The sequence below is a fragment of the Lolium rigidum genome, chromosome 3 (assembly GCF_022539505.1).
Source record: "Lolium rigidum isolate FL_2022 chromosome 3, APGP_CSIRO_Lrig_0.1, whole genome shotgun sequence".
NCBI classification, from domain to species: Eukaryota; Viridiplantae; Streptophyta; class Magnoliopsida; order Poales; family Poaceae; genus Lolium; species Lolium rigidum.
The window spans coordinates 223,802,344-223,813,599 of NC_061510.1; the positions used below are offsets into that span (position 1 = coordinate 223,802,344).

An 11,256-nucleotide genomic window follows, 5' to 3' on the forward strand; every position below is an offset into this window, starting at 1 on the left:
CTCGCGGAGCTGACGGTGAACCTGAAGACGGCACAGCCATTGGAGGACTACCCCAAGGCCCTAAAAGAAGCAGCCGATGGCGGGGTGTGGACGGTGGTGGGGGTTGGCAGGTGTTGCCGGGAGGCGTGGAGGGTCTGCGAGTGTGGAAATGTTGGGATGAACATACGAATCGACCCGGAATTTTTCGACTGCCCCATCTATTTCTAGATCGGAGGGAGTTTTTCTAAAATCCGTTGCAACGCACGGGCACTATGCTAATAATTTCCTAATACTCCCGAAAAAGAAAGATTTTGCGATATCGGATAGGACACGGAGTCCCGAACCGAGCCGACCCACCACCGTACTACAAAGGGCGAAGAGAAGGAACCCAGATCCCCAACCCCGTCCGAGGGAAGACGAACCCTAACCCCCAAAATCCCCAATCCCCAATCAGCCGACGACGATGTCCGCCGTCCACGGCTCCGCGCGACTCCCTCCACCGGTCGCCCGGAACCCCCTCCTCCACGACTCGGGTCTCCTGAACTCGACGACCTTCATCAGCGATCACCGGAACGAAACCACAGCGGGAACCTTGACGAGAGCGGGCCTCACAATCCAGGTATCGTTCGTCTTCGCTGATCCGCCGCGTCTCTCCTACTTCTGCGTCTACTGCCTTAACCGCTACGAGATCCCGTTCGCAAAAGCGCCGAAGGTCGTGTCCTCTGTGGAGGACACGGCCCTCATCCAAGTCCTGCTCACCACCGAAGACTCGCCGCAGTACTTCCTCTACCGGGCCAGAGGGCCCAACGGCAGGCCGTCGCTTGACCTGCTCCCGGACATACATCGGTATTCTCAAACAGAGATTCTGTGTGTACCCCTTGGTTTCGTCTCCCATGACAACCACAAACAATTCGTCATGGCGGCTCTTAGCTACGGAACATGGGATGGAGAGTACAATCTCCATACCATCGGTTCCAACCCGGATTCTACGTGGTCCAAGAAGCTGCTTCAGGTAGAGATTCCAAATGGCCTTACCGCGAATTCGGCATTGATCGAACCCACCAAGGTGATTGCCCTTGGAGGTGGACTGCTTGGCTGGGTTGATCTCTGGAAGGGCATGGTGATCTGCGACGTGCTCAATCCCGCAGCCAAGGCGTATTTTGTCCCTATGCCGAAGCTGCTTCCCAACAACAACGAACTCTATGGCAACCAGTATTCTGCACGGCCACTTCGTGACATCACTGTCAGTCGTGATTACATCAGGTGTGTTGAGTTTGAGCAAGTGCTAAAACTCAGACCCACAACTGTACCAGCTGTTACTGATCCCTGGGACATGGATGAACTCCAAGACTCGGAACTGGCTATCGTTCCACCCCAGGAGGAGGAGGAAGTTTATGATGTCGTTGGTTGGAGGCTCATCACATGGTATAGGTCACTCACTTGGAACGGTTGGCGCAAGGGTAGCATGGTTCACTCCGATGACCTTGGTATCATCTCCTTGCCTCAGCTAGGAGGTGGTTCATGTCCTCTAAATGAGCCATTCAAGAACTTGAAAACAGCTTCTCCCACTCTGAGTGACGATGATGTTGTTTACCTCGTGTGCATGCTGAAAGAGGACGACCAAGCTGTGTGGATTGCCACTATTGACACTAGGAGCAAGTCAGTGGGAGAGGTTGTGCCGTTTTCTGCAGAGGGGACTGTAATTTATGATCCAACCTTCATTCCCTGTGTACTGAGCAAATATCTGGATGCTAAATCAGGTAATCATAATGTCACTGTAGCACTCCCACTGATGTTTTTCTTCTGTTTTTAATAATACTGTAATACGGATGTGTCTCAGTATATGTGGTTAGGTCACATTCCAAATCATTTAAATGTGGACGGTTCTCATTTCATTATCTACATGGTACCCTGTGTTAAATTGGTTGATGACTGGTGACGTTGTTACCTGAACTTAGAGTGTGCTCTGGCCTGGCATTGATAGTCTGAACTGGCTGGCCCACTTTCTTCACTTGTGTTGTCGGACAGTAATAGTTAAGACTTGAAGCAAAATATTTTTTGTGCGTCTTTTTGAAATTGCATCAGAAATCGTTGGTTATGATTAAGGGTGTGTTAGTTTAGCCCCTTTGTTTTAAATCAGTATGATCAATCAGCTGTTAGATAGCTCTACTAATATGGTCCCAGATTTGAGTAGTGAGTTGTGATGAATCTAATGGATTTCTGCTCTATGTGCATTAGATGGATCCCAGGGAGGCAAGCGAAATGCTTCTCATGTCCCACACTCACGAAACATCAGCAAGTGGAAGAAGCAACGGCAGCTCCTTTCACAGGCAGAACTAGAAGAGCAGCAACCACTACCGCACCTCCTGCAGCACTCATCAGGTAATAGATGCATTCTCCAAGTTTTTGATGTAGTACTTGAATAGCTGGCGTATAAACAGTTATCTTAGGCATTTTACTTGATAGAATTATAGAAATGCTCCCTGCATTATTGCAATCTAAGGTGCACCTATTAGCGTTTGTAGAATTCCTTCTTCTGATTTTATCTTGTCATGTAATTTTCAGGCTGATAGTTTTCCTTTTAACTTGTGCAGCGGCGGTGGTGATGCCAGTCAACTCTCCACAGTGTGTCTGAAAGTGTTGGTGATATATGGGGTATATGTGGTTGTGTTAATCGTCAAACATGGTTATGGTTTATAATGGCATTGTACTTACCCTATGGTATTATGCAAGTCATGTAGGAGCATATGCTTGCAGTGTAGGACTGTCGTATTAATTGTAATACAGAAGGTTAAGTGCTCCTTAGCACGCAATATTATTTTATATGAAATAGCAAGTTTGTTAATTAGCTGTATTTCCTTCTGTAAATGGTTCTATCTTCTTCTGTGATTTGTCAATTATACTGCTTGACACACACTTATTTTACGGCGTTGGTGATTCTCGTCTTACCTACATTATTGATTTTAGGCTTCTCATTTAATTGAGTGATAATTCTGTGCTGGTATTGTGATGCAACCGGCTCCTCTAACGTGCGGAAGGAAAGTCTAAATTTGTGAATTAAGGTCACGGTACTGTAGCATTGCACTGTGCATTGTGTCTGTGCATTGTGTCTGCAGGTGATTACTTTTCTCTAACTTTGTTTCAGTACGCTAGAGGATCCGGTTTGTTGTCATGTGTTTAGACATGGAGTATGAGAACATGCTGATGAGGTCTCGCGTCACCGCCGCCGCCGGGCCTCGCCGTCGCCGTCAGGCTTCGCCGGAGTTGCGCGTGCTCTGAGCATGGACTCAACGGCGTCTCACCCACCGGGGTTTTCGCGTCGCTGGGAGGTTGAGGGCGGCGCGTCGTCCTCCGCGGCGTCGCCTCCCCGCGGTGAACACGTTTCGGGGCTCGGGATCTCCTCCGACTCCTCGGACGGCAGCGTCGCTGCACCGCGTGCGGGGAGGGTGGAGGTTGCTCCGCCGGTGGACCGTGGCAGGGCGAAGGATAGGCTCGGCTGGGAGCAGCCGCCGCCGTCAAAGAAGTCGATGTGGAGGAGGAGAGTGGAGGCAAGGAACGCGTCGGGGCAGCCAGGGTGGGGCGCCTCGGTGCCGGAGATGGAGGGCCTGTGCTTCCGCTGCTTCGAGTCGGGGCACAGGAAGCGAGATTGTACCAACGCAGAGGTGTGCCTCCGGTGCGGGAAGAAGGGCCATCCGGCCTTGGGCTGCACCAGGCCAAGGAGTCCATCGTCGGAGGAGGAGCTCCGGAGCCGGGCGGTCGCCAAGATGGCGCGCCGGAGGTCGCCGGTGCGGGAGAGGGTGGAGAGGCCCGCGGAGAAGGGTGGAGTGGCTCCGGTTCCTCCGGGCCCCCCACCGCAGCGGCCGCAGTCACCACCGCTGCCGCCACCACCCCCGCTTCCTCCGGTGGCATCTAGGCTCCCTCCCATGGAGGCGTTGCCGCCGCTCTCGGTGGAGCCGATCCGCACGGAGGCGCTGGTCAGGTTGGAGGAGGAGGTGCTGGAGGAGCCTGCGCTCTGTGTGGTACGGAGGACGGCGGCCATGGGCGACCTGGAGCAACGGCTCCAGTTTGCCATGGTGGCGTCGGTGGGCGGGCGGAGTCCGGCCGTGTCCTGTGCGCAGGTGGTGGCGGCGCTCCGATGGAGGGGGGTGCCGGAGAACGCCATGTCGGTGCACTCCTTTGCGCCGGAGGATTTCCTCGTCATTTTTGCGTCGGAGGAGCTACGAAACCATGTCACTTCGAGGTCGCCGGTGCTGGTGGCGGGGGCGCCGCTGTCGTGGCGCCCGTGGAACCGGCAGGCTCAGGCGGAGCTCGTCCCCTTGCGGCAGAAGGTGTGGCTCATCTTGGAAGGTGTTGCGGTCAGAAACCCACCGGCGAGCAGCGACGGGAAACACAGTAGAGCCGGGAGGCTCCAGGACTGCGGCTGGCCCTGGTCCCTCGAGCGACGGCCCGCAAAGACTCGGCACGCACGTCCGATGCTGATGCAAGGGCGTCCCACCTGACCTATACCTGGTCAGGAAGGTGATGGATTTGCCTCGCTTAGTTTCCTGCATGGCATACACGTAAACATTAAATACGAGCCTCGATCGGCTCTCGGGTTGTCTCGTGAATCGGCTCAAGGAGCCGATCCACCCATGATTCGTACGAGGTGTACGATCACATGGTGGTCCTGCTTGATCAATACAAAGCTAAAACGACCTACTACGATTTAGGGTTTTCAGCACATAATCGGAACATCCTACGCGTGATTGAGCCTGGCGGCCACGCACGGTGATCATAAACCGACCCTAGACAAGGCCTAAAAACCAACATGAAGTTGATCCCGGAACATCTTGTCTAGGGCTAGCAAACTACACCCTACGTGCCACTTGGATCCTTCAACCCGTTTGTAAGGCCTAACTATGCAGATATTAAACTAATCCTTGAAGAACAAGGAGCAATCATAACGGATCGAATCTACTAAATAATGATCAAGCGAGGTGCCGTCCTTACACCTAAGATAGGTGTAAGGGCGGCTAGACGTCTAGGGGTTGCACGGACGAAAGCATATGATACGATGAAACAATGCTAACCCTAACACATCTATGATAACTACGTTGCTCGCCATCAACAAGGCTTCAGCACGAGCAACGCATGAACAACGAATAAACTTGTACTGCCTAGATCGCGAGATGCGATCTAGGCAGCATGATGCTTACCCGGAAGAAACCCTCGAGACAAGGGAGTTGGCGATGCGCCTAGATTGGTTTGTGGTGAACGTGATTGTTGTTTATTTCAGAAACCCTAGATACATATTTATAGTCCGTAGACTTTCTAACGTGGGAATAATCCCAACCGTGCACGAGCCAAACTCTATCTAACCGACACGTATCCTACTATATTTATAGATACACGGGCAAACTAGCCCAAACTTTGTATACAAGGCCGATTCATGTATTCCTTAATGTATATTCTTCAAGCCCATCTTAATCGCGGCCCACCTCTGATCCGGTCAAATTCTGGTAATAACACATGCCCCCTGGTTTTGGAAATGACAATTCCAAAATCACACTGCTTTTTCTTCGTCGGGTCATGTCGTGGCAGAGCAGAACCGTCGCAGTATCCTTCATCATGATGCCTTGCCTTCACAACTTCTTTGCAAGATTTGATAGCTTTAACATCACTCCCTCGGAAACCATAATGGCATTAAATCTCCACTATACCCCCCTTATTTAACTGTGCCGAACAGTTCGCCACTTCATCCCCCTGCTCTGTTCTGACCATCGGCACCTAAAAACCCTCTTTCCCTGTAGCAATGTCTTCCTCTTCCTCCATCTCATCAGGCCTCTCTTTCCAATCTTCTTCCTCGAGCGTGCAGGAGTGGAACTTTGACCACGTGCCAGATGGCCCACCCGAGGCACTCGTCGGGTCATATGGTGACTTACCTCTGACCGATGGGGAGGACGACCTCCAGTTCCTCATCGAAGGGGAGCTGAAGAGCGAGAGCGAAGACGACCTCCACTCCTGGGCGAACTCCACCTCCTCCGGCGAGGAGGAGGAAGAAGAAGAAGCGGAGGAAAAGGAGGAAGAGGAGGAGGATGATTCCTCCTCCTCCGCTGGGTATCCGCCGGCGAAGCGCTTCCGCGCCTAGGCGGACAGCGAAGACGATGATGAAGAAGAAGAAGATAAGTACCACCGGCCAAGGTGGTGCCCTGATGGACTCAGCCGTTCCCAAAAGCGTAGGGTTCAGCGACTACGTGGTTTGGAGGAAGCCGAAAGGTTATACCGCACACGTTAAGGAAGGCGCGGCCGGATCTGGCCGCGAAAATTCAGCGAACTCTGGACGAAGAAGGACAGCCACAAAAGAAAGAGTGGCGCCCCAGACAAAAGAAAGCCGATGATGAGACATCGGCTGACACAAACATGGTGTTCATCCTTCCGACGGAGTTTAGTGCTCCAGGATTAGACGAAGCACCTATGGCACAACTTGACTGCGGCCCACGGCCACTTATCTTTGAGAAGCCACGAGAAAGAAGCTACAGACACCTGAAGGCCCTGTACTTGCGAGGTTATATCAATGGGCAGCCTGTCAACAAGATGCTGGTGGACACCGGAGCGGCAGTCAACATTATGCCATACTCCATGCTACGTCGGTTGGGACGCTCTAGCTCGGACCTGATCAAGACCAACGTTACACTGAGCGATTTCAACGGCCAAGCATCTGACGCACAAGGTGTTCTGAACGTGGATCTGACCGTAGGAAGGAAAACCATCCCTACGACATTCTTTATTGTCGATAGCAAGAGCACCTATGCTGTCCTGCTAGGGAGAGATTGGATCCACGCCAACTGTTGCATTCCATCCACGATGCACCAATGCTTAATACAGTGGGATGGAGATGAAGTAGAGGTCGTCCATGCAGATGACTCAGCCGAGATTTCAACGGCTGGCATGAACGTTTGGGAGACGACAGGCCAAGAGCCACTCCCAGGCATCAATTTGGACGACTGCGAGCGCATCGACGTGACGAAGGACGGGGTTAGGCTGGTCTTATCCACCGGCCTGACCGTATAGCAAGAGCAAAATCTATGGACAAACGTGGCGAGGCCGATCCTGGTGATCGGCCCCGAAGATCTATGGACGAACATTGCAAAACCTTCATTGAGCGATTCAATCAACATGGAGGCCGATTCCAGCAATCGGCCAAAATTATCCTCACCATACGTTCTGCCTGTGTTCAACGTCGATCTAACGGGCAACGGGTTTACGTCGGCTGATGAGCTGGAAGAAGTTGACATTGGTCCTAACGGAGCCGACGTTCAAATACAGTGCCTTGGCTAACTACAGAGCCGATATCAGCAGTTACCTGGCAGATTCGGCTCGGGGGGCACCTAATCAGATGAACATGTGCGATACATGTGCAGTGAAATATTGGGGGCCGATAGAAAAATCGGCCAGTAAAAAAAATTCTTTTTTTCATGATGTACAGCCGATGCACAGACATCGACTTTAGAACTAAGAAACAAAGCCGATGCACAGACATCGACTCTAGTACAAATTACACAGGATCTACCAGCTGCGTGTTCAAGACGCGGATTTCGACCAAGTCGATCTTCAGGTCAGCTTCGAGGCCTTCGCTTCCTCGAGGGGTGAACAATGAGAGCTTCCTCAGTTTCGATGAGCTATTTTGTTGCCCGAACCTTCTCTTCGAGGACCTCCGACCTTTTGCGCAAGGTCGCCAGTTCAGTAGTGCTGTCAGAGGTGTCAGTTTTGGCGTACAAGGCAGCCTTTTGCTCATCAAGCCGTGGGCATTTTGTCTGCAATATCGGCTTTCAATGGAAGAAGAGGTGATCGGCTCTGGTGTTTCTGCTGTCGGTTTGGCCAAGTTGGCCACCTTCTCAACTGCACTCGTAGAAGTTGCTAAGGCCAGAGTGGCGGATGGCATGGGTACCTCTTCGGCATCCCCAGTGGAGGTGTCATCAGTTTGCAGATGAAGAGGTTAACCGATAAGAACGACAAGGGGTCAGCATGCAACGTGAGCCGAGGAGAGGATGGAGCTACCCTGCCCTTTTTGGTGAGAGTTTGGGAAACGGCATGTTCAGGGGCTGACCTTTTCTTGGAAGCCGACGGTGGCAAGTCCGGCTGGCTCTGCATGGTGGCTGTCTCAGAATCGCCTGAGTTCGAGGCCCTTCGACTGAACTGTGTGTCCTCGCCACTGTTCTCGCCTTAATTGAGGCTCGGGGGGCAGCTGATCTGGTAGACACTCTGTTTCTGGAAGCCGATTGGAGTGTCATCGGCTGACCCTGCATCATAACCTTCTTCAAAAGCGGTGAGTTGTTGCAGAAGAAGACCACCAGAGCTGCTGAAAGGAATCTGAAAGGGAAGTCGTCATCATCTACGGGGTCAGGGCCTACGCGTGATTGAGCCTGGCGGCCACGCACGGTGATCAAATTCTGGACTGATTTGTACTAGAGTCGATGGCTATGCAGTTGATGGGCAGTCCTGGGAGCCTCCCGGCTCTACTGTGTTGCCCGTCGCTGCTCGCCGGTGGGTTTCTGACCGCAACACATTCTGGCACGCCCGGTGGGACCGTCTTCGACATCAACTGCATCGCCGTCTACATCTGAGATGGCGGAAGGTACTCCGGTCACGTACGAGGATCCGAGCGAGGAGCTCAAGAAGAAGTATGACGAGGTCAAAGCGATCCTCGAAGCCGACCTCATCGGCTCTTTCCAGAGAACCCGCTCACACGGCATCAGGTGGAAGGGGTTCTCACCTGAAGGCGCGCTTGATGGAGTGGACCTGTCCGCCCCGTCAGAAGAACGCACCAGGTCTCTGCGTCAGGAGATTAATTTCATGGTAGCTCATTCGCTGCACCGCCATTACGAGAGCACGGTGAACACTTTGGAGCATGTCGCTCTTCGGGTGATCCGGGAAATCATGAGGCATCGGTACTCTCCGTCGGGGACCAGCTCTAGGGACTCACCAAGGAGAGATGCCACTCCAGTCCCGACCACCGCTGCCATTTGCGTTGGCAGCACCAGAAGTGCCGAGTTCACCGGCATACGTCGTCTACAAGATCGGTGGTGACCCTAGTGATTACCAGTTCTTGTATGAGGCGCCTAAGGAGATCCCTCACGGATACACGTGCACATACGTGCCGGACTGCGATGGCTCGGGCACTCACGAACCGGAGCCGCAACGGCGGGGACTTCGGAGCAACGGGAGGAACGTCGGGACCGGATCTTGAGAAGCGAGACGTGGCTAGCTAAGTATGCCGCTCCGACAAACCTCCGGAGCTCAACTCCTGCGGTTGGCTCGAGCTTGAGAAGCAAGCGTGGCTGGCTAAGTATGCCACTCCGGCGAATCTTCGAGAGTTCGACTCCTGCAGCCCGGCACCGCGGATCGGATCGAGTACAATCTTGAGAGACCAGTTCGGCATGGTGCCGAAAAGGAGGGCAATCGGCTATTCCAAGCCATACCCCAACGAGTACGAGTTGATCCCGCTACCACCCAAATATCGGCTCCCTGAATTCTCCAAGTTTAGTGGATCGAGATGGTTCCAGCTCAATCGAGCATGTGAGCCGATATTTGGCACAGCTGGGCACGATCTCAGCATCAGATGAGCTGCGTGTGAGGTTCTTCGCACAGTCCCTCACAGGATCGGCTTTCGGGTGGTACACATCGCTGCCACCCGACTTAATCCGGACTTGGAAGCAGTTGGAAGAGCAGTTCCACATGCAGTATCACTCAGAGGCTTCCGAGGCTGGCATTGCCGATCTAGCACAAGTACGACGAAGCGCGGAGAAACGGTGTCGGGAATACATCCAGCGCTTCGGGACCGTTAGGAACCGATGCTATTCGGCTCGTGTGGTCGAAAAGAAGCGGTCGAGTTGGCGGTGGTGGGTCTCGCATCACCGATCAAGGATGTGGCCTCCCAAGCGAGACTACCCTTCACCGGCGCACATGGTGCAGAAGCTGTCATTATATGAACATCGCCACCCAGAGGTATACCGGGATAAATTCAAGCGTGCGGTGGTCCTGGGTGAGGCGGATGAAGATGAAGGCTCGCGGGAGATCAAGAGGTAGCGATGGCTGAATGGACTCGGGGGCAAGCCCCGTGTCCACGCAAGTGGGTTAAGCCACAAGGTCCTCCAAGAGGGTTTGACTTCGACGCGACCAAGGCTGAGCAAATTTTCGACCTCCTACTTAAGGAGAAGCAGGCTGAAGGTACCCGAAGGCCACAAGATCCCCACGGCTCGGGAGCTGAACGGAAAGCCATGCCGCAAGTGGCATAACACGTTCACCCATGCCACCAACGACCGCAGGGTGTGGCGTCGGCGAATCCAAATGGCGATAGAACAAGGGCGTCTAATTTTTAGCCGATACGCCATGAAAGTTGACACACACCCCTTCCCCGCCGTTAACATGGTGGAGTGCACTTACCACGGGAGGTGCCAGCCCGGGCTTCTCGTTCAACATCAACATGGTAGGACACGGGCACCACTCCGGTAAGGACAGAGACGAGGGCAGCTGCTCTCATGACAACGACAAAGAGGAAGCCGTTCCACGCGACCGGCTCCGGCACGATGGCAAGCGCTACATCACAGAGGGAGAAGTGAAGAATGTGAGATATCAGCGACCTCTCTCCGATCACCTCCTCAACAAATACGTGAGTCAATACGACCAACGCCGACGATACGACAGCGATGACGAAAGAGATCGTCCGGCTAGCAGGACGACGGGAGACATCGTCGGCATGATCGCGACGAGGAGAGATATGAGCGCCACGCCAAGGAGAAGTCAAGAGAGCAAGACGACGTGGATATGCACTGGGACTGTCCCTTCATCAGACACTGCTAGGATTCAGGAATGAGCCGATTGCCTACAATCGGCAACTGCCCAGAATGTAGATAGAAGAAGAAGGATGCAGCTAACGTGTCCGTGTTCAAACGTCTAGGGCCTCTCCCGCCTCGGAACAAGCACGCTGAGTCCTCTCGGGTGGAAGATCTCGAGGAATTAGAAGACGATGATGAAGAAGAAGAAGATAAGTACCACCGGCCAAGGTGGTGCCCTGATGGACTCAGCCGTTCCCAAAAGCGTAGGGTTCAGCGACTACGTGGTTTGGAGGAAGCCGAAAGGTTATACCTGCACACGTTAAGGAAGGCGCGGCCGGATCTGGCCGCGAAAATTCAGCGAACTCTGGACGAAGAAGGACGGCCACAAAAGAAAGAGTGGCGCCCCAGACAAAAGAAAGCCGATGATGAGACATCGGCTGGCACAAACATGGTGTTCATCCTT

General features: G+C 53.4%; 1 protein-coding gene across 1 annotated transcript; it reads left to right on the forward strand.

Annotated features, from left to right (window-relative positions):
• Nucleotides 1-366: 366 nt before the first annotated feature.
• On the forward strand, nt 367-2,784 carry LOC124703052. Its single transcript, XM_047235260.1, has 3 exons — nt 367-1,739; nt 2,218-2,361; nt 2,574-2,784. The coding sequence occupies exons 1-3, from the start codon at nt 443-445 to the stop codon at nt 2,612-2,614; spliced, it is 1,482 nt and encodes a 493-aa protein (XP_047091216.1). The 5' UTR covers nt 367-442; the 3' UTR covers nt 2,615-2,784.
• The last annotated feature ends 8,472 nt before the right edge of the window (nt 2,785-11,256 follow it).

What these genes read in the sequence shown, in the direction of transcription:
- LOC124703052 (XM_047235260.1), top strand. Translation starts at nt 443, where the DNA reads ATGTCCGCCGTCCACGGCTCCGCGCGACTCCCTCCACCGGTCGCCCGG. An exon ending in ATATCTGGATGCTAAATCAG is followed by an intron (nt 1,740 to 2,217) that starts GTAATCATAATG and finishes TATGTGCATTAG; the next exon opens with ATGGATCCCAGGGAGGCAAG. An exon ending in CCTCCTGCAGCACTCATCAG is followed by an intron (nt 2,362 to 2,573) that starts GTAATAGATGCA and finishes TAACTTGTGCAG; the next exon opens with CGGCGGTGGTGATGCCAGTC.